Genomic DNA, 24,404 nt, shown 5'->3' on the forward strand with positions numbered 1-24,404 from the left:
AAATGGTTCAGCACTGTAGGTGAGAGGAGACAAAGGTTATTGAGACAATCTATGCATTCCTTAGCAGTTTTATACTTCTATGTCTTTATAGTTATCACTTTAATAATAATATATTGAACATGATCTTAGCGGTTTTCTTGTTTAAAACGTTAATTAAAATTTCACCGTTGTATCTGTACTACATGTAGAATACATGTGGCAGAGTTAATAATATTAATAAAAACATTAAAAACTGCTATTATGCTAATTGTGACTTCACCTTCTCAGAGAAACTTCTCAGGGGTTAGTTGGTGGAAAATATAATCTCAGCGTAGATCTAGTGGCATATCACATTTTAAAGAAGCCAATTACATAGAAAAATTTAATTGGGATACTCCCCAAACATTTTATTTTTTTGAATACTAAAATATAATATTAATTTGGTACATATGATATTTCACTGGAAGAGAAGTACATATGGTTTATAAAAATAATTATTAAAACATTAAATATGGACATTGAAAATAATAAAAGTTGTGCTACAATAATCATAATTTTCTAAAAACACACAATTGAATAGTGTTCTTCACTTTTAAACAGTACTTTTTGTAGCCCTTAAGATTGTAGACATTTTAATTTTTAGTTAGCTCACTCTCTCTCTAACACACAAAGATTTTCTATCTTAAATTCATTTTACTATCAGGTTTGTAATAAACTTCATGTAAAAACTTATGTGGCTTGTCTAGAATCCAACACGTGAAACTTTTAAGTGGCTTTAAAGACTCTTAAAGCAATTGGAAACATTTTAAACTAGTAGTTAGTAAAACAACACTTTTTCAATATCATCTTAATTTTTTGGACAAAACCATTTAAAACCAAAGGTTTCATCGTCAGTTTACACCACAAATAAGTGGCTGCCATTTTTTAGTGTTGCTTAAATTTAATTTCAGATAACAATTGGCCATGCTTGCCCCATACCATTTAAGATCTATATTCGACTTTAAGGAAGTAAACAGTCACTATTAGCACAAAACCGTAGTGTTTTACGTCATAAATTTGATTAGTTGAAGTTTCAATAAATTTAAGTAAGTACGTTAAACAATTTAAGTACTTACACCATGTGTAATGGAAATAAGAATAGTATGCTACTTAGATTTTTTGAAGCAAACAATGCCCATGACAAAACCGTGCAGCAGCAGTGATGAGAGTTTGCCTCAAGGCACCAAATAGAATTTTAAAGTAGCAAACAGAATTTCCAGCGAATGCAAGACACAAAGCTCTGCAGAGGAGACCCGTCGCACTGCTCTCTGCAGGCGTAGCAGCACCATGGAGCAGACGCTTTGGAGGCTTATCAAGGTCTCAGCTGACTGGCTTCCTTGTGTATGACTGCACGAGGGTCGAGGATGTTGTAGATGACCGCATGTTTGGCTGCCAGGAGAGTGTTACGCATCAGCATCGCCACTGTCATAGGCCCAACACCGCCCGGCACAGGCGTGATGTGACCTGCCACCTCGCTAACTCCTGCACATACACACGATCGTCTAGATTTGTTGTTTGAGTACAAAATAACGTTCTAAAAACCACATGAGAAGTTAAAATCTTTAGAGTAAAAAATAAATTACCCAGTATTGCCAAGGAGAGGAATTTCTGTCGATCAGAAATTCTTTTGTTTATGAAATTATTACCTTCAAAATCAACATCACCGACGAGTTGAGATGTGCCCGTCGTCTTGTCGATAGTTCTAGTGATTCCAACGTCGATCACACAGGCTCCTGGCTTCACCATGTCTGCCCTTATCAGATTAGGAACTCCTGTCCAGAACAAAAATGAAAATCCATAAATCATATTAAGGCTATAAATAATCTACAATGCTTCTTTTAACAATTTTAGACAAACATAATTAATATCACAGCAGAATGGTTAGGTTTTATTATAAGCTCAGAACAATAAATTGTCACATATGAAACTGAACACAATAGAACATGTCTTTTCTTTCATTAAATAGTTCTGTTCTAGAACAAGAGTGTAAAGATTAACACATTGTTAAAGTATTTCATTCTACAGCTCATTGTATAATACTATAAAAACTATTATAATTAAGAAGCCTTAATTAACTTTTACAATAATTGACCAGAAGTCTGATTATTAAAGCTGCCGGGTTATCTAAGGACTTTTTTTTCATTCACATTTTTTTAGGAAGCATATAAAACTATGTCGAAGTACCAGGTCGTTTCTACGTATGGGGGCACAGTACACTGCATTACCACAATGCACTGTTTCCATGGTTGTACTCACCGCTATTAGTTCCATCAAAACTCGTAAGAGTACAGGTTTTTAGAACAGGCCTATTGGTTGCAGCTGGGTAGTCACGTAATTATTTTGTAAATACATCATTTTTATTAATCATTATTGAGTTCATCTGTAAATTTAGATATTTTAATGCAATTTCCATATTCTCTGAGTTTTTCTGTATCTGAGGTAGTCATGGTCCCATTTGGCTTGACCAATCAGACTTGTATTTATAGTTTAAACTTCAAACAGCAATTTTTCGTTACCCCAATCTATCCTCTAAGTTTTCCACTTAAAACTGCATGGAAACATTGTTTACACAACTAAAATCACAATGCAATTTTCAATTGTGTTGACACATGACGGTCTCTTAAGTTTCAAATATTCGATAGTAAATAAGCCATATCAGTACAATCAAAACGTGAAGGTAGAGAAAGTGTATGCATGTCAGAGAGAAAGATAACTCTGATGAATTAGGAAGTCTTACAATTAAAGAAAACTTAATTAAGTTATTTAAATTATAATTATAAATTAATTAATTAAGTTGTGATTTAAATTACACTGACAATCTTTCCTTGTGGTGTGAACCGGAAAACTCAATTTTAATATAATTCGCTCAGTCTAAGAACTAGGTTACCTAATGAGTTCGTATTAGTAAAACAGAATAAATCAATTCAATTCATGCACAGATAAAGTTAAAGCTGAACTGACCTGCGGCAGACACGATGATGTCAGCTGTTCTGGTGAAGATTGCAAGCTGTTCAGGTGGCGTGTGCCGGTGACATATCGTGGTTGTGGCATCCATTGCTGCCGTCTCACCTGAAATATTCCCATACTTCCAATTTTGTCAGCATAACCCAAAAGTCAATACAACTAAATCTGCAGGGAGAGGAATTGACTTAAATGAATCAGTGAGCAAATCAACAGATGTGGATGTTATTTTCAGATAATAACGTTCCAACATTTTTTAGTCAATATTTTCATGGCACTACCAGTTTTATGACTGTATTATTCAAAATATCACCATGAGAGTTTCAAGGATAGCTTGTGTTAGAACCCCCTCCTAGGTAAGGATGTCCATGATATTATTCATCGTGAATGTATCATTTAAAATGTCACCATGAGTTTCAAGGATAGCTTGTGTTAGAATCCCCTCCTAGGTAAGGATGTCCATGATATTATCAGCTTCGTGAATGTATCATTTAAAATGTCACCATGAGTTTCAAGGATAGCTTGTGTTAGAATCCCCTAGGTAAGGATGTCCATGTAGCATCGTGAATGTATCATTTACCCATGAGTTTCAAGGATAGCTTGTGTTAGAATCCCCACCTAGGTAAGGATGTCCATGATATTATCAGCTTCATGAATGTATCATTTTGATGAGTTTCAAGGATAGCTTGTGTTAGAATCCCCTCCTAGGTAAGGATGTCCATGATATTATCAGCTTCGTGAATGTATCATTTAAAATGTCACCATGAGTTTCAAGGATAGCTTGTGTTAGAATCCCCTCCTAGGTAAGGATGTCCATGATATTACCAGCTTCATGAATGTATCATTTAAAATGTCACCATGAGTTTCAAGGATAGCTTGTGTTAGAATCCCCTCCTAGGTAAGGATGTCCAAGGACACTACTTATTCAAATGTTACCATGAGAGTTTAGAGTTAGGAATATCTACCTGTGCACCAGAGTCGGTGGTTGAGATTTCATTTTAAATTTTAGACTTTTCAGTTTAACTCATTACTATTATAAGTACAAATTAATTAATTTTGTAACATTTTTTAATAACTAAGATTGCACCTCGACAAACAATGGATAGAACAATTTTTACATCATACTACAACAACTATTATTAATCTTTCTCTGCCAAAATGCATTTTTTCTCCCTCAAGCATGTTATAACAGTACACCTACTATACATAACAATATTAGGGTTATATGATGTCCACTTTCTCGCTAGTGGCTATAGTAAAATTTAGTTAACATTTTCATCACAAAAGCCACTCTTCTGAGGCTGTCTTAACAGTATTGTAATTTTACATTTTGGATATTGTCTAGTTTATTGAATTAAGGCGAATAATTTTTTGTACTAATATAAAAGCTAGTGTTTAATAATCTGCTGTCAATTGATTTATGTAATAAATAGTACGTATTTGTAAAACAAAGGTAGAAGTACACCACACCACATGTTGCATAACAGGCCTCGCTGAGGTTGTATGACAATTTTCAAGTCTATAGTTCATTTTGAGAGAGAGAGAGAGAACATCTTTTATTCACAATCATCAGGATTTGATAAGCGTCAATACAGTCTTCAAATTTCAAATACATGTTGAGTTAGACTAGACTAGCAAAAGTTAGGTCATTGTCCTTCCAAGAGAGAAACTCATTCACTACAATGGCCGCTGCACAAACCACCTCCTCAGGTGTCGTCTGAAGGTGAAATCCCTTAAGTTCTTCAGCTCATCCGGAAGGAGATTGAAGAATCTGGAACCTGCGTAGGAAGGTTTCTTCGCAAACAGCGCTGTGCGATGAGAAAGAAGGTTGAAATTGTTCGCATTCCTGGTTCGGTGCTGGTGGATAGATGAATTTATCGGTGAGCTGCTATTGCAGGCTTCCATTATAGTTGCCAAGATGTAAGCTGATGCCACGGTTAGGATTTCCCACTTACGGAAAGCCCTACAGCTTTCACGGAATCCCAGTCCAGCCATTGCTCTAATTGCCCTCTTCTGGATAAGTAGGATTCTCTCCAAATTGAAGCAGGACGATCCACCCCACAAAGCGATCCCATAGGTCATGTGGCTATCAAACAAGGCAAAGTAAGTCGCTCTGACTGCCTCCTCAGTTCCCACAGCTACAATTCTTTTAATGGCAAATAAGGGCAGTGCTAAGTCTCCTGCAAAGACAATCTATAGTTCATTTCATTAGGCTACATTTGTTCCTATGTCACATGTTAAAATGTCATATAACTGTACTCAACTTGTTTACAAATTTATTAATTCTGTGACTTTCTCAATGTCATCGTGGTTACCTATAAAACCAGTGTAAAAATGTTTGCTAACACTGAGCAAAATGCCATGGAGTGACATGCACCATCATGCTTATATAGAAATGAAGCTTTATGCAACATTTCAAGTCTATAGTTTAGTTCATTCTCCAGATATTGTGTGAACAGACAGACACACATAACTGTTTACTAGCCTCTCAAGCGATAGGGTTTACTGACCCTCAAACAATAAATTTTGAAACCCCACTAACATTACAAATCATGATCCAATACAGGTTCATCGCACAGAAAATTACGTTACATATTGAAAAGGTTATTTATCAATAAGACTAGTAATAAAAAACTTTTAATTTTATTAAAAAAAATTATCTTTTATATAAAAAAATAATTTTCACATTTTTAAAAAGGACAAAAAAAAAGAAAAAACATTCCTATTTGTGTTTAATTACTATTAAACATAATAACTTTTTTGGCTAATTTTTTGTACAAATTAGTTGTAAGTGAATTAAAAGTAGTTATTATTGTTACTACAAAATAAATAATATGTTTTGAGATTGAAAGCATTACTGAATCAAGCATTGTAGTCTTGGCCTGTTAATCTCGTCACTTGCCTATCATTTAACTGTCCATTTATGTCTTTAAAACTGCAATTCAAGCGAAATACAAAGTTAATTGCTGTTATCTTAACAGCTTGCAAATGAGATAAGAAATTCCCATAGTGTTAAGCCATTGTATATGGCAATGGATCTCAAAGTCCTAATCATTTAATTTCTGTGTAATCGTGATGATTTCTTAAAACAATTTACCACTTAAACGTCATAATTAAATATTTATTATTTTACATTTAGATATTATTTTAATAATTTTTTTTATACTTCTTAATTATAAAAATATATCACTAAGAGATGTATTTATGCTACAAGAAATATATGGTTTGAAGTCAATTTAAAAGGGTTATGTCCTCAAAAGTTATCTGAACTATTGAAAAATATTCATGAGAACAAAACCATCACATCAAATTACAACTTCTGGCTTGTATACATGCTTTATGATGGTTGTAAAGTTACTCAACCAATCCAAAATTTATTTCTAATTTGTACATTGTTAAATCAATTTTTAAAATGCCTGAAAGTGACAGTGTAGTCAGGAAGAAAAGCCATAATCAGCAATGCTTGTTTTTAGTCGCAACTGACACCATACCCAGCTGACTAAAGTATTGACGTTTGTTTACGTTTTTATTTTATGTGTTTACAGTGAATTATCATGTTCAGAAATAACTACAGATGTATGAAAAAGGTTAAAGAAGCCAAAAATCAAAGCATTTGTTGAAATTTTTTAGATTATCAATTTCAAATTTTTTATTAATATTTCTTTTTAAATATTAGTAATTCTGTATAAAATTATACATTAAAAAATGCGAAGGTGTTTTTGTTTATTTTACTTTTTAACGTGTAAACTATTCAACCGATAGTACTGAAATTATACATGGACTTTCTTAGGGCCCTGGTATGAATATAGGCCTATGCTTATTTCAAAAGTCCCTCCGGGTTACACCCTACTTTTTTTGAAAGCATTAAAAAATCCCATATTTGTCTCAATTAAGTTGTGAAATATTAATTGAAAGAGCCTGTCAAATGTAATTAACTGTTTTGTGTAAACATTGTTTTATGACAGCACAACCATATGTTTAATTAATTTAACCACTATTTTCAGTTTGTTTACATTTATAGTGTGAAAGCATAGAGTAAGCTTGATATTAACAACACTTCTTATTTCAACCTTTTCCGCAACTGCTGTTGAGCACAGAGTAAGAAAATATCCAGATAAGAGAATTAAGTTTTAGTAATAATATACTTTTAACTGTAGATTTTTAGCAAGCGTACCCACAATTTTGTGTTGACAGCATTTTATCTTGAAAATAACTATGTTGTAAGAATGTGGTTTGCCAAATATAATTAGCAAGCTACTTACACAAAAATGATAAAACTCACATTTTTTAGAGATTCAGCATTACTTATATTTTCAATTATATACTCTTTAATAAAATATTAACTTATGAATATTTCTAAAATCTAAAGTTAGACGTTGAGCACTGACCTGCTCCATCCGCATGCAACAGCATAGCTATCGGCATCCCCACATTCTTCGATCTTCCACAAACCACAGCATTTTTACCAAATGTTGAGATTCCTGAAACGATTCAACTAATAAACATTCATTCATAAATTTCATACCTTATCCTAGACTATGGAAGAGGTAATATTTGTAACACTGTTATGAGTAGATTCGAGAAGATATAAGGGAAGAATGCTGCACCCCTTGGAATATTTATATAATGATACTCTAAAAACTTCAATTTATCTGTGGCAGATTTAAAGAAATATTTACGTGAAATATTTTGTTAATGTAAAAAAAACACTCATTTCACCCACATAAAAGTAATGTGTTTTAACCTTGATTTAATCAAAATACAAACATATAGCTTATTCTCTTGTTTCTGACGTGCAAGGCTTGTATTTATACTACCATATATCGAAATTAAAAGGAACATCATTCATTATTTTTTATACAAAAAGCCAAATCAGAACTGAACTGTTTCAATATTTTTATAAATGGAGGTATAGAGATTTACTTCAGGAAATGTTTATATTACCAGCCAAGCAATTTCTTTGTATGAAAAATATTAACCTCTCCCTGGAAAAGGGTAGTTTGGGATATTTTAAAGGTATTAAAAAGAAGAAGGGTGGTCGGCACAAATTAGACGTCTCTAATGTTATTCTATCCAATGTGGTGGCTAATTGAAGATGAAATTTGCCCCTGAAACCCCTCATTTGAGTTACATTTAAGGTTATTTTATGGCAAATAAACATTCATTCACTCATTTGACTTGCACCCTAAAATTGATCTCCGTAATCCGCCCATGAACACAATTATTGTAAAACTAGTAAGACTCACAACTATTAACGCAAACACCTTTTTGGATTTCAAGTTCTGTTAGTTTTACATTAGATGCCAGCCATATAAACCTCTTCAGGTTAACTGTACCACAACTAATTGCAGTACAGAATGCAAATGTTATAAAGCAATATTCATTAATTAACAAAAAAACTATTGAGCTAAACAAATTATTCATTCTCAAAATTAGGTTTGTGTTTGAAAAAAGTTGTTATATCACACATACACTAAATAGTAGCTAGTTGTAGGAGAAGCAAAAGGAAGGCTGCTATGATTAGCTTAAATAATTCTCTTTGAATGGTTGGTTTTATGCATGCTTACAATTAATGCATAAAAATAACAACTGTTTCAATGGAAAAAGCTCAAAAGTACTGAACTTGTATTATTATAAGGGTTGATTTGCAAAGCATAATTAAGAATTAGTTACATAATGATGTACAACAGTTAGACAAAAATAGCAATAGCTTTTCAGTCCAGAACCTTGGATACTCACTTGCTCACTGTTTACCACATTCACTAGTGTATGGTAATTCACTGATCAACAATTCATCATTAGTCAAATGAAACAACTGTAACACTGCGTATTAGGAAAAGTCTGAAATCCTTCCAAGACTAGAATGAATTGTTTGTTTGACAAATTCGTACAAATATTTATAGAAATATTAATGAAAAGGTAACACACAAGACTTTTTTACTCAAGACAAATGCAGAACTGAGATTTGTCTGTAAATTATTGCCTTGTAAACGTTTTCAATTCAAGTGTTGCAATTATTACTCATTAGCTTTATAGATGATGAGGAAAAAAGGAATGAAGCACAATGTTCATTTTCAGAATGAATATATAAAACTGGTTCTTGGTAATATTTTTTCAAATATAAATAATTAATTAAAAATGTTTAACATTATACAGAAATACTATGATAATATATTTTATGTTTTCATTATACTGTATCTGGACTTTTATTAACCGTAGAACACTACCGTGTTTTGATATACCTTTGTTACTACCGATACGTAAATTTTACGTAGCATGTTTATTTTTGTTTTTTAGGTTATGTAACCTAGGTTATGTAAAGGTTTATTTTTATGCCTGTGTATTGTGTTTGTGTATTTTCTTGCCTATTTGCTTATTTAAGTTGATGATGCGTGTGTATAAGCGTGTGTGCGGGTGTGTAATGCATGCATGTGTGATACATGGTGTTTTCCTAACCTTATATACATATCTACAATGCCATAGAAACTCATCCTTTCCAAAAAGCCTACAAATTGTCTACTAACTCCAAGACTTTTATTTACCAAAAAACAACCTAAAATAGGTTTAGTTACTTATTTTATTATACACACTTATATGTAAAATATACGTATTTTTTATCAAGCAATACTACCGCTACGTAAAACTGACGCACGGCTTAAATAAAAATCAATATTGAGATAAGAAAAAGAACTACACCCTTACACTTCGGAGGACGAACGACCATTGATCAGTAGAAGCACTGCCCAAAGCTTAAACCGGAAGGTTGGGGGGGAGAGTAGGTGTGACTATAAACATGACGCATATACGTAAAATTTACGCACGGTAGTGTTCTAGGGTTAACAATTAAATGATTTTTTTTTAATTCAGTATGTACACTTGAGGGGCTACATACAATTAACCCTATATCTGACAGTTAGTAAGTCCATAATGGCAGAAGCATTGTTTTGCTTAGCAAGTTATATATAATAAAACTATACAACATTTTACTAGCGAACATGTACTTATATATTTACTTAATGCTAATCTTCAATAAAAGCTTACAACCTTGAAAACAATGAAGGTTTTAGATGGGCATCACAGGAATTAAAAAAATTAATGATGTCTTATCTAAAATTCAAAACTCAATCTTTTGTAAAAACTAAAGAACTGTTTATTACAGAATCCATTTAATACCAAGGTTAAGTTTAGATATAGTATACATAAAGAAATTACAAATACAATCTATATGGTTATAAAAACATATATTTTGTCAAACTATAAAGCAGTAAAAATCTTTTAAAATGTTCATAAATAGAAACAGCTGAAAATATGACTTTTGTCGTTTTGGATATGTTATGTTATGAAGAGAATTATTATTCCTCTAAGAATGAATACAGTTTACTCCAATCATTCCACTTTCTCTTCTTTGCTGTAATTTAAAAAATTAGAATTTGTAGCAACAAAAAATGTAAAAAACAGATATATTTGATACATCATACTTTATATTCAAAATTTGAGCGAAATAGTGAGATCCAAAAACATACAAAAAATGCATATATATATATATATATATAAATAATATTACAATTATTATTATATACAGTACACTCCATTCCCTAAAGTAAACTGGCACAGCAAGTAATCAGTCACAAGTTTTCTTCAAATTATTACAGTAAAAAAAATAAAAATTAGGTAAGGACATTTTGCCATGGATTTATCATGTATTAGCATTATAATAAGGAGTAATATGATGAATATCACTCCCTTGACTGCCACGCCCATGTTTAAACATTGACAACAGCGTTAGCGTTTCCATCCATTTCATTGTTAGAATATACTATACTTCGATACTCTAAGGGCATATGCCTTCCCCTATGTGTTCGAGCATACTAAAAGGGTGAATAAAAAAATACTATTTATTTATCTTATACCACCCCTACCCCTTCAACTCCTCCATCATTTCTCAAAATGTATATATAAATCATTTACAATATTTTTTCATAGCATCAAAATAATTCTAGTCATTATTTTGCATAACTCTTAAAAAATCCTGACATAGCTCAGTTAAAAATCTGGCAATTAAAGAGTAATTTGTTTAGAAAAACATTTTTCTAAACACGCGATTTCAAAACATAAATTTAAAAACTCAAAACTGATATTTTATTTTAAGGAGAGGTCGATCCCCTTTTAAGACTTATGCTGCCTGTCCTCATGGGCCATTTGTCTGTTCGAGGATCTTATCAAACAGAATAACAGGGAGAGTCGATAAAGTACAAGGTCAAAGGTACTGATAAAAAGTACTATGGTTACAGACAAGATTTAAAAATGCGTTATCGCTAACTAAGATCCAAAGTCCGATGCCTCAGACCACTTGGCAATCAGCACTCCATTTTTATTTTATTTGTCAATAGTCAATACTCTTTATTAAAACTTCTTTTAGAAATGTACTTAAGTCTAGATACAAAGTTAAGTTGTGTTGGTTTTTCTTCTCCAGTTCAAAAATTCCTCAAGGGAGTAGAATGGGCTGCTTATTAGCTAACTCGTCAGGGACGTCTTCTACTTCTTTCCTTGTAGAGACTTTATAAATTCTGTTAGATGGTTGAATAACTTTCTGTCCATGCAAGATTGTGTGGTATGGTATGGAGGTAAGTGGAAATTTGATGTGTGGTTGGTTAAAAATAAAATTTTGTTTAACTCTACCTCGCTACATATTCCCATAAATAACAAATTAAACCAAAAATAAGCCTTAGACCTATTAGTAAAGTTTAATGATGATGTTGTCATCATAAAAACTCTTACCTGAACGCTTGATGAGTTCTTGGACACCGAGAGGAGTGCAGGGTACCAGAGTCTTCATGTCCAAGCAAAAGCGACCGACGTTGACAATATTAAAACCATCGACATCCTTGGACGGGGCGACGGCGTTGCAGATGGCTCGCTCGGTGATGTGGTCCGGAATCGGCAACTGTCAGGAGTCACCAGGTTCACCTTTTAGAATTATTTTTGAGGATAGTTTTACAAGTATTTTCAATATTAGAATAGACCACAATACTAATTGTGACTATTTCCGTACTAATAGTCTTTCAAATGTTCGGACTAAAGTGTTAGATATTATATTACATTAATACTGAGGAATATTACAGATTTCACATGTTTGCTTACAATATTATCCACTAATATATGTTATTTTGACCCAATTCTCAAAAACATTGTTCTTATTAAATTTATTTACTTAAGAAAGGAACTTTTTTAATCCACTTGTATTAATCCATTGACTTTTGAATGATTTATTGACTTTTGAAAGTTGAAGATCTTGATCAAACAATAAAATTTGTTGAATTGTATTGAAATTTGTTGTATTTATTCATTACGGTTTTTTTGTATTTTGGAAAAAAACTGTTTCATTAACTACCGTACCTCCTGATACATCATGGTAGCCTATAATCTAAATATACATAGACAAAATATGAAACATTGTTTTCAGAGTAAATTGATGGAAAACTTTGTATTTGTTAAGGTTGGGCGGTCATTGTTATTTATACATTTTTTATTCACATTATCAGAAATATAGCATTTACAAAAAGAATACTATATCACTAGCCAACCTGAACAAGGATACCGTCCACCTCGGGGTCATTGTTCAACAGATGAATGTGCTGTAGTAGATCCTTCTCCGAGATTGTTGTCAAACAGTGGATTGTTCTGGTCTTGATTCCTGCAAGAATTCAACAATTTTGTTTTTGAGGAATTAAGACTCAATATTTCTTTTACAATTCAGATTTACATGCACTTATAAACATTTGATGCATTTCTAAGCTTTAACTGGTGATTTCATTCTTTATAGTCATTGTCTTTCGATTAAACATAATTAGCATATTTTAAAATTCTTATTGTATGCAACACTATTAAAAAATGTAACTTTATATTGAATGAATCAAATTACATAGAGTTTCAATAGCATCCTTGTACTCAGAGAAAAAGATATATGATATTTACATCGAAGCCTTACTTTCCTTTTAATTAACTACTTATATAATGTGTCAAAACTATCAATTATTATAAATTGGTTTTCCTTGTCTTCAAAGCAGCTTTTATCTTGTAGTATATTTTCTCAACAAAAATTCAAAGTTTCCTGTTTTGTTAGGTTTTTTTTCAAGAGAAGATTTAGTGTAATCCATTAAAATGTGTTGAAAACCCCTTACAAATATATACAAACAACAAATACACACACATACATACTATAATAGTAGTATATACTACATTTATTTTACTACATACATATATTTTTTTGTAGTGGTATGAAATGTTTGTAACTGAAAAATACCTATTTTTTCTGAATTAACCTGCCATTTTAAATAGTCTCTTGTTTAGGATTATATACAAGTTGTTCAGTAATGCTCGAATTTTTGTTATCCCTTTCAAATAATAAGAATGGTCAGTGTCTAAAAAACAGATATTAACTATTAAAATAATGTTATACTTTGAAAAAATATCTTTCAGACCAGACTATTTGAGGGAAAGTGGAAATGTAAAGGAGCCAAAACTACAAACATTGATTACGGTGGATGCAGATTACTGCTATCCTGCCTGTCCTAAAGTCGGTATATGATTAGTATCTCAGTGAAGGTGTTAAGGAGATGTATTGCAAGAGTTGGAATCCTACTTAATTCAATTTTATGACCCCCAAGAATTAACCAGGTGTACCTTTTGTGATATAAAATTACTTTTCTATGTCATATTTGGACTTTTTACATTAATTCTTTTGAGACAATCCAATAATGATGCATTGTATCATTAACACTTTAACACTGTATTATCATTAACCATTCCAAAAAATAGTTTTCACAACCTTTTGGCTACAGAAGTTCATTTTCTATTTTTATAATATGCATTCTTCTTTACAAACCCATTATTTGGATTGTTCTTTTAACTCATATTATTGTAATACTGAATTTAAACTGTCCTTCAATCACATTTCACAAGATTTTAGGAATGATTCCATGTTTCTAAATCACTCAACATGCGTACTTCAAAAAAATGCTGAACGCACAGAAATAAATCCAGTGAAGAGCAGTAGTGATATTGTCTAAAGCACCAGACTTTGGTTTTGAGTTAGAGTTAATATAGATTCAAAGTCTGTCTGTGGCCATTCCATTTCTTATAAATACCACTGAGCTTGCGCCGTAGTTACTCTTCCACATGGCACACTGAAGATTATAACTTCAGGGATCTAATTGATTAGATCATTTTACAGGCCAATTGCTCATGAGGATGGGTAATGTTAGGATAAAACATGGAAATGGTTTCCTTAAATATGGTTGAAAATGGTATCAGTTCCTCCAAGAGACGGTACAATATAAGGCAACACTGTTACCATTTAACTGTTGAGTGTAATGAGTTTTAGTTAAAGATTAGAAATTAATCCAAAACACAAACATACAATTTTAAACGCAAATGGATTAAACAAAAAAATCAATATAAACAATGTAAAAAGTGTTTAAATCTTCAAGCAAATCCAAAAATCAAACCTTATCATTACTGAATTAAAATGTGCTTTGAGTCTTTTTGATACAATATGCTTTGGGTCTTATTTTTTAATCTGTATAGTATTAAATCACTATTTTGCAATGACTCAATTACCATTATTGTAAAAAGAAAGAAATATTTATATTTGATTTCAGAACTTGAGAATTCTTCACTTATAATTCTGTTTATTCAATGTGGGATGCACTTCAATGATTATTTTATTCAACCGGAATAGGATGTTGCATGAATAAGCAAAAGATAAGGAAGTTGATAAAGTTGATTTCTCAGCAACAGAATGACTGGTGATAAGTTATTTCATACAATTCTCCAAACCTAAAGCTATTTATACTCAGTAATATTAATAGCAATACTACTTTGTTCTCATAACGAAATTGCAAATGCAGTTTTCAGTAAGATCAACAATCTTCAAGCTTCAAAGCAATCTAATTACAGCTGTTTATTACTTTAAGTTAAAACGGAACATTCTTAGTGAAATAAGATTCCTCCACACTTCATTTATAAACTAATAAACTACTGTATACACAACACTTGTAAAATAAAACGAGTTTAAAAGATTCTTCAACACCTAATCTCAATGTACTTCCAAGTACACAATGCCCATAACTAGATATCAAACAATGTGAGGTAATGTGCTAAATTATTTGTCTCATCGTTAATCATTCTCAAATAATGCTGGCGTTTTTAAATTTTTTTTTAAATGTATGTTTTGGAAGCAAAAACTATTTTTGTTTTTACTAATAACTGTATTATGTTATAGTATATTTTGTAGTTACAAACAAGAATTCTTAAAAATTAACACTGGAACTATTCTCCTCCTATTTTATAAAAAGAGATTTGTGAAAAAATTATCACTGATAAAAAAGACTAAATTGTAATATAATTATTTTTAAGTATAAAAGCTACTATTAACATTTAACCCCAATGTGTATAATTGGTAGAATTTTATAGACATGCAAAAGCAATATTAACAAAGTATTAATTTTAAATATATATATATATATATATATATATATATATATATATATAGTTTTTTTTGCATGTAAGGGTAAACAAAATACTGTACTCATCTCTTTGAGTAAATAATGACGTACCTTTTGTAAAGGGGTGCCTGCCACCTAGCAACCTCAATATGAACTATTACAATCCCAGCTATATGCTTTTGCTGCTTCCAAACAATATCAGTACAAATCCGATTAACTGAGAATTTAAGAAATATTCACATATTTATCACTTATCTATATGTAAAACTCTTTGTTTGAAGTTTGTTTTTGAAAATGGAAGGATTGTGAAGGAAACAGAATTTTTCTGGACATATGTCATTGTTCAGTGAATAAAAAATTCAGTCGTAAGTGGTTGGTCAGTGAAAGCAGACCTATCGTGACCCGTATTCTGTTGTTCATTTTTAATATATGCTTTTGCTGCTTCCAAACAATATCAGTACAAATCTGATTAACTGAGAATTTAAGTAATATTCACATATTTATCACTTATCTATATGTAAAACTCTTTGTTTGAAGTTTGTTTTTGAAAATGGAAGGATTGTGAAGGAAACAGAATTTTTCTGGACATATGTCATTGTTCAGTGATATAAAAAATTCAGTCGTAGGTGGTTGGTCAGTGAAAGCAGACCTATCGTGACCTGTATTCTGTTGTTCATTTTTAATAATTATTGTTGTGTTTTGTTTTTTATTAAGTACATGTTTTAAAGTTATTGAAGTTGACACACAACTTGGTGGTTGTGATTCCTGACTTACACGTGCCACAACGCTCTGGTATGATTTGTTTATCTTAACTTAATTTGTAATTATGTGTTAGGTTAGTTATTTACCTGAAGAAGAGATCAGATTGCAGATCTCAAAACGTAGTGTTACTGATTTTATCACTAAATGATGGCAAATGTCCGGAAAAATCCTGTTTCCTTCATAAAACTCTTATTTTACATTGGTTTTATGAATACAGTCCTAAATAAAATAGACCAAAGTCTATGATTGTTGTTTTATCTCTAAGCAGCCTATACAGTAGTGTTACTGACCAACTTGCTTGGCAGCCTTCATCTTGTTCTTGACGTACGTGGTGCTGGCGGGGTCTTCGCCCACCAATATCGCAGTCAACTGTGGTCGACGGTTGCCCTGCGCCACCCATTCGTCCGTCTCCTGTTTTAGCTCCGACAGTATTGTGTTGGCAATATTTCGGCCATCTATTAGCTTGGCCTTGTTTCTACAAAACACACATGCGTTAGGTTAGGAATAATTAAATCATATATAGCTAATAAAAAACCTATTATCTACTAAAGTCAGTTAATTTAATGATTTCTTACGTTCACTCACTTTCTTGTCTGTCTCTTACATATAAATATTTTATCAATTTTAAACTGACTTTGCGGAGACCTAGTGCCTTGAAATTTGAAACACAGCTCATTACAGGAAAAAAGGACTATAATATGTAATTTACAACTTTACATAATAAACAATCGTGCTGTATATATTCAAACAGGCATATGCATAGGATAGTACCCTTAAAACAGAAGGAATATATTCTGTGACATGAAAATCATTATTGTTTGTCAAGAAATAATAGAATTTTGATTTATTTGCATGGTTTTACAGACGCCAGTGAACTAGGTTTGTGATTACTTGTGTACAGTTCTGTTGACTAGTTGAGAACAAGAAAATGTTACAGTAAATTTGTTTGTAAAATGTACATTTTAAAAATTAACAACTACAAAGCTGAATTTACTGAGCGTTTATTGAAGTCTTCACCACTTAATGTAAAAAGCATTTAACTTATAGGATTGAACTTTAGTATGAAACTCCATCTCTACTACCTCTATACCAATATTGAAAATGGTAAACATAATACATTGGGAATCGATCTATGAGCTAGGATGTTGTCCACTGTGGGTTAAACATGAAGCCTCCTACAGTGACCTGAAGTTTGACATGCATTTAAAGTTGTGTAACAGTTACGTTTAACAAGCAGTTACCCGTGGCTTCGGACGAAATTCCGTAGGCTTAGAACGTGGATGAGCACATCTAGTTCGAGTGAATTATATTTACAACGCCAATGTTGAGTTGTCCTTGTTGCTAAAATCAATAAAATATGTCAAAAATGTATATTTATGGCCATTGTAATTTTTTTTCCCTTGGGGCGGCCTACTGCCATGCACTTAAGCCTCAAGGGCTTTTTGCGCACCCCGGAAACACACCATGAGGCCCACCAGTCTACAACTTCAGTAGTTCAACAAACCGCCGAAAACAACCTATCAAGTCCTCCTGGGAAAATTCACCACCCCTGTCCAGACTACCAAAGATGGCATACCGCTCTCTTGCTATTGCAGGGCAATCAAAGAGCAGGTGCTCAGCAGTCTCCTCCTGCTCATTACACCTTCCACAGAGCGGATCCTCCTGAAGGATGCCGACTCTGTGAAGATGCTTCCTCAGGTGACCATGCCCCGTAATGAGACCAATGACCTTGGAAGACATTGATCTGTTTAATGAGAGAATGTCCGAAGCCACCCTGGAGAAAGGTGACTGTAATACCATTCTACTCACTCTCAAACCCGGGTGCAACCTCCACCTTCTCTCATGCTCCGCGCGAATCCATTTCGAGACAACCCTAGAGGATTCAGACCTTGGAACACCGCAGAACGGTTGAGGGCCCATCATAATTAATTACTCCAGTCTTATTTTTTGTGCCATAGATAATTTTGCCATGTTTTGCTGGTCAAGGAAGTATATATATATACATACACAGGTCTGAGAATCCTACTTCTGTCAAAAGACAACTTAGTACTCTTAAGCTACTTTCAAGACTATAAATGTAAACAAACCGAAAGTAGTGGTTGAATTAATTACAAAATATGGTTGTGCTATCATAAAACAAAGTTTACACAGAACAGTTGATTACATTTAACAGGCTCTTTCAATTTATACTATTACATAAAATATTTTTCTATTTACCTGATTTATTTCTGTGAATTTTTACAATATTTTAATATTTGTTCTGCTATTCTGAGCGGAGACGAATCCAACAATTCATATATCATTATAATTGGTGTAGTCATTCTTGAGTTATAAATGGTGTAAATAACCTGACTGTTTTCTATGTATATAGATATAGTGTACCACACATTTAATCGTTTATTATACTATTACTCATGCTTTGTTATCCCTCTACAATGAAAGCCTTAGTATATTCATACCTATATTTTTTGTAACTACTGTGAACGTTTCACATTTTTCTGATCTTTCTTTTTTGTTTGAAAATTCTTCAATGGGTTATTAATAGTATTTAATATTGTTTACATATTGCTTCTAGCAGTAATTTGGAAATATCGATGTTGGGATCTCTGTTCTACAATATTTTTAATCTTTGAAAGCAGTGAGATTCAGTGAGTTAAATTTTATCAATACTATTATAGGCCTATCACTAATTATATTGGAGAGATTATTGCATCAGTTTGGAATGTATCTGCATTATAATCCCCCTGTCCTACTCTGTACACTTCATAACAATACATCTATAATCAAGACTTAAACATATAAACGGTTCTCTAAATTTTCATTGGTAAATCTCATCGAGAAATCAACAGTGGGTATTCATAGTAAAAGCCTGCAGCTAAAGGATTAATCTGTTGAAGATATTATGTTGACTTTTGACAGGTAGTTGAGCAATAAGGATAAATAAATAATAAGGAAACATATTAGGCTCGATAAACGCCAACAGTAGTCTGGACGTCACAAACACAAGTTGATGAGGAACAGGCTGATAACCTTGTTACACTGTAAAAGAGTTACAAACTAAGCATATAAACATATTAGGCTCGATAAACGCCAACAGTAGTCTGGACGTCACAAACACAAGTTGATGAGGAACAGGCTGATAACCTTGTTACAATGTAACAGAGTTACAAACTAAGCATTTGGAAATGTCAATACACAGACTCCTTTGTACACAGTATACCCTCAAATAACAGATTTCATATTTGAGTTTACAATTACTACTTGTTTAAAATTCTACCGACAAGATTTTAGAGAGAAACTACTAACTCTGTGAATACTGACTAAAAACAAAAGAACAGAGTGATTAGAGAGTTTGTGTAAATTTATTCGCTCCATTGAGAAAGGAATGAGCATGTTAATACAATACATTAAGAACAAACCACGCTTTCTAAACTCACTTCTTGTATAAATTACAGCCCATAACAAAATATTCTTTGAATATATACTTACAGGGTGGCTTTATTAAATGGGCCACCAATGTGATCTTAGAAAATGTAAATCTGACAGCAAGCTTCAAATGGGAAACCTTTCCTTGATTTTATAGACATATTAAAATATGTATTTGAAACTCACTTTAAAAAAATGTCACCTCTCCAATATGGCAGTCCACTTTGTTTTTTTGATTAAGGAACACCTTATATATTATTATTTTCAATAGAAAAAAGATGTTAGATGTTTAGATACACAGTTAAGAATATTATAATGGACTGAGAATATTATAAAGGTGTTTTCTCAATTTTAACTCTATAAGTAATCTCAACACATATCTTCATTCCTCATAGATGAGCCACTCTTCGAATCTCACCTCTGTTATGGCCTTCTCACTTGGGGAGGAACATTTACAGGAAATAGGAAATCATCTCTACTGCTAAAAAAGCGAGCCATTAGAATTCTTTCAGACATTGGCTTCATGAACAGCTGCAAAGAAGTATATCCGGTAATTCTGAGCAATTACTTGGTCAACCCCAAACTTTTTCATATTTTATTACGGTCATAAGGATGTTCTCAGAAAGCAAGAAACATATAATCCAAGCCCCGCAAGGCCGTCCTACAGGTTGCCGAGTGATAAGAAGGTTCAAAGTCCACGCGATAACAGTGGCTTGCGGGAGACACGCGGAAGGCCAGTTGTGACAGTACCGTTATGGCTAGTGGTTCCTCAGATAATCCTTTTTTATGTGACGGGTGTGAGAACACGTTACTTAGTTTCACAGTTTCAAGTGAAGATCAGGAAAAGTTAAACCATTTTTTTTACGAACACACAGCGTTTTGCAACGCACCAAAGTTTGCCCTCTAGAATTTGACATTTTACTGATAGGTACTATCTCGAGGGATGTTTTTCTTTCGTTGCCATCAGCGCGGGCTTCGGCAGCACCTTTGGCCGGAGGCACTCGTCTTAACCAGATAACAGCTAATTAATTTGTAGCTCGAAATTTAAGAAAAACATTGTTCATTTGGATCAAAATTCTGCTCATTTCAGTATTATTTTTCATTTACGTTAACTTTCCGGGGCCTAAATTATGGTTTTTTAATTTCACATACATCTCTAGATTATCGTAGTAAAATATGAAAAAAGTTTGGGGTTGACGAAGTAATTGCTCAGAATTACCGTATATCCAAAACTAAAAATCATGACAGTAATTGCGCTTTATATCCAAGAGGTGATACTGCATGTAGACCAAGTACTGCAACTAGGATCAGACATACACAGCTATGACACTAGACACGCCTTCCAGATACCAGCTGCCTCTCCACCACAGTTCATTGTATGGGAAGAAACTCTCATATATAGGCCGGAAAATGCAAAACCTACCTACTTCCAGAGAGGAACTAAAGCAAAAGCGGAAAAAGTCTGAAAACTGCCCTAAACAAAAGGCTTATAAACTATCCATTGCACTCACTGGATGAATTCTAACAATGGAGGGATACTTACACTTGAAAACTACAAACTTTGAAAATTGTTAATTGTTATTTCAAATGTATTGACGCTATTACAGTTCTCTTCGTTTCTGTACATAAAGAATATTTTGACGAATTCTCCTGCGTAATGTAAGTAGAATATGTTGTAAAAGGCCTTATATAGTCGCCTTATGTAGCAATTGCTTGCTGTGTAGTTAATTTATAGTAATCTTATTACTTTATATTAAACCTAAAATTGTAATTTTTTTCTAAAAAGGCCTAAATAGGTTAAATATTTAAAAAAACATCAATAGTATCCAGGATCCTTAGTACCTCTTTAAATTTATATTAAAAAATATCAGAATGTAATTTTATTTAAGTTGTGAAATATTAAACATATGGAGTGGTACTTTGTAATTCGAGCTAAAGTTGTATCAGTATTACTGTACATGCGTATTTGATTCAACAACAATTTTACATGTACTTATGCAACATATTGTAAAAATTACTTATTCCACACAAACTATGAAAAGACGTTATACAGGAAGAAAAATTAGCCATGTAGAAAATTAAATAATTAATAGTGGAGTGCCTTGAACCATAGTAATATACTTTTTTGGAACATATAACATGACAAATGTCCGAAATCCTTTTAAATTAAATAGCTTTAAAAGATAAAAAATGTATTTTTGTTATCCTGTCTTCAAGACATTGGATTGGTGCTGAAAAAACAGTATGTATAGAAGAGAAGTATGGTTATCTAGAAACAACAATTTTAACCACTCTTTGAAATCACGCCATCAACCAGAAGAGAGTTTCTAAAAAGCATAGCAAAAATTGTTCCCTACCACTTCCTGGTTTTTTTAAGTTGTTATAGTTCCATTATATTTGTTATAAGTTTGTGTTATTCTATAATAAATCAATATAACATTGCTATCCATTCACAAGTATTTATAGTTCTGTTATTCGATATATTAAATATTAATGATGATTTTACGTGATATTAAAAACAGCTCTGCATATCCATTCTCTGTCCCTGATTATGAATGCATCTATTTACATTTTATTTAAGGCAATTCATAACATGCCTTAAGTAGTTGGCATAATTTTGGAAACAGATGATGGTAAGACTTCTTAGAAAGATGATTTTTAAAGCATTCAATGATTATTGTTTTTCCAGCAATTTGCAATAGTTCCAAATCAAACCACCAAAATCCGATCAAACAAAAACATTAAAAGAAGTTATTTAATTACATTGAAAAAAAAAATATATATATTAACAAAAAATAAATTAAACCAGCATGAACTAAATTTAAATAATTGTTGTTTTCCCGGATACAAATTCCTTACAGCTTTACTCAAATTTGTTTAAGTTAATGGACCCTCACCAAATAACGAGGCTTCCCTCCTATAAATTTATAATGTCACTGTTTTCAGCCATTTTCAATAGTAAAATCAAGTAGTAAATATATTCTGAATAATCCCTTATATTTAAATCTTGTTATTTATTTATATAAGATTGGTATTATTTTGTTATATCGATGTGCTAGATATGTTTTTCAATGTTCTATTAAATTGTCCTGGTGGCTCGATATGGGACTGCAACTCTGTAATTAAAATATTCTTTTACATAATTTAAAATACATAAAACTTAAAGGTACGGTAAGTAATAACTTACATCCCAGCATGAAAATATTTAAAGCACACAACATAATTGTATTAAATTAAAATTTAATTTAATTTAAACAAATAAATTGTAAATTAACAGGTTGTTCAGATGTGACATTACAGTTAAATAATATTTTAATAAATACAAAACTTTATAATATACAGTGTGTAACTAATCTCCTTATGTTGTTGATAACATTATCTGTTTGGTCAATATCATAAATTATATTGTCATAGAAACAAGTATTTTGATCAAACAATCTAATACAATTATGTCCACGTAGCCTACCAAATCCTATTTTAATTTGATATATTACATTAGTTGTAAAAATAATGTGTTTAATTAACCATCACTAAAAGTATTCCTATGCATTATTGCAATTACCTTATAAATGAAGTATGTATGAATTTCTTCTTATTTAAATTGTGCCCTAACTTGGCGACAGGAGAGAGACTTTTCACGATAGAAAATCTTGAAATAACTATTGACATTGTAGAGTCTTTTAGTTACTGAGATACAATAAAGTACAACGCTCAGAAATACAATCCTCGACACTTTTTATTCAGAAATTACTAAAATTGTTTTAACGGTATTCGTATTCAGTCACACCAACAAGTTCACTGACATACTGCCACACATCCGGGAGTGCCGAGCAGACTACACTACTCAGTTTACAATGTTCGCATTCCACAGTCCACTTTGCAGTGTCCACGGACCACGACTACAATTATGGACATAGGAACAATAATTAGAAACGGAATGAGTGTATTCTTGGAACAGACCAGACTCTTACCGGACTCACCGGTGGATTAACCATTCACGAAGACATGAATCGGTCATTTATCTACCAAAAACAACTCAGTTGTATAGAGTTATATTTAGAGAGCAGTAGAGAAGGGTTCATAAATACATATAAACTATTATTTATAAATAAGATTATCTGTTGCAACTTACAAATGTATTAAATTGATTTAACTTCATACTTGTTCTTGTCACTTATTTATTGCTACTGGTATATGCGTTTATAATCACATTTGTACCCATTGTATTTAGCTATGGAGTTTGAAATAAAATATGTTGAAATTAAATTATTGGGTTACTAACTAAACCCATTAAATGGTCCATTTTTATCTACAGAAAATTACTTTATACATTGTAAAAAACCATCTCGTATGTCCATCTGGTTTCCTCTTTGAAAAAGTAAGAATACATTCATTAGTTGCATTATACTGCAATTGCCAATTCGATCAGACGTATACAGCAATGTGTTGAAGCAGACGTAACGTATCCTTGGCTCACGTTACAAATTTAACAATCTGATAGATAGGCTATTGTTTGTCGATGAACAGTTTCCTCTGTAATCCGACGCCTGTTTCACTCGGAATTTGACGTCACTCATCCGTGAAACGAGTCAATTAATAGCGCCACTGTTATTATCCTTTACAGCCTGCTAAAAAAAAAAAAAAAAATCACCACATGACATTTTCACTAAGGGAAGAAAGTTGTTTTGTATTTTAGGGCAAAACAGATTTCATCATCAGAAATATTTAAGA

The 24,404-nt window shown here is 32.1% G+C and overlaps 1 protein-coding gene across 2 annotated transcripts; it reads right to left on the bottom strand.

Moving 5' to 3' along the window:
* Positions 1 to 23,551, bottom strand: LOC124361933 (bifunctional methylenetetrahydrofolate dehydrogenase/cyclohydrolase, mitochondrial). Of its 2 annotated transcripts, XR_006922407.1 has the most exons (9): positions 23,236 to 23,551; positions 16,538 to 16,722; positions 12,564 to 12,673; positions 11,758 to 11,923; positions 7,368 to 7,460; positions 2,980 to 3,087; positions 1,665 to 1,790; positions 810 to 1,500; positions 1 to 694 (listed from the first exon to the last, which is right to left on the bottom strand). XR_006922407.1 is itself a non-coding variant. In XM_046816008.1 (8 exons), exons 1-8 carry the CDS (start codon positions 23,340 to 23,342, stop codon positions 1,331 to 1,333), a joined length of 1,065 nt encoding a protein of 354 aa, XP_046671964.1. In that variant the 5' UTR covers positions 23,343 to 23,551; the 3' UTR covers positions 1 to 1,330. The 2 variants fall into 2 exon arrangements, 1 of the variants encoding a protein (XP_046671964.1); XM_046816008.1 differs by having other exon boundaries at positions 1 to 1,500.
* Between the last annotated feature and the right edge of the window lie 853 nt (positions 23,552 to 24,404).

Source organism: Homalodisca vitripennis, chromosome 5 (assembly GCF_021130785.1).
Source record: "Homalodisca vitripennis isolate AUS2020 chromosome 5, UT_GWSS_2.1, whole genome shotgun sequence".
In the NCBI taxonomy this organism is placed as follows: domain Eukaryota; kingdom Metazoa; phylum Arthropoda; class Insecta; order Hemiptera; family Cicadellidae; genus Homalodisca; species Homalodisca vitripennis.

What these genes read in the sequence shown, in the direction of transcription:
- LOC124361933 (XM_046816008.1), bottom strand. Translation starts at nt 23,342, where the DNA reads ATGTCAATAGTTATTTCAAGATTTTCTATCGTGAAAAGTCTCTCTCCT. An exon ending in ATACATACTTCATTTATAAG is followed by an intron (nt 16,723 to 23,235) that starts GTAATTGCAATA and finishes TGTGTTTTGTAG; the next exon opens with AAACAAGGCCAAGCTAATAG. An exon ending in GAAGGCTGCCAAGCAAGTTG is followed by an intron (nt 12,674 to 16,537) that starts GTCAGTAACACT and finishes GAATTCTTGCAG; the next exon opens with GAATCAAGACCAGAACAATC.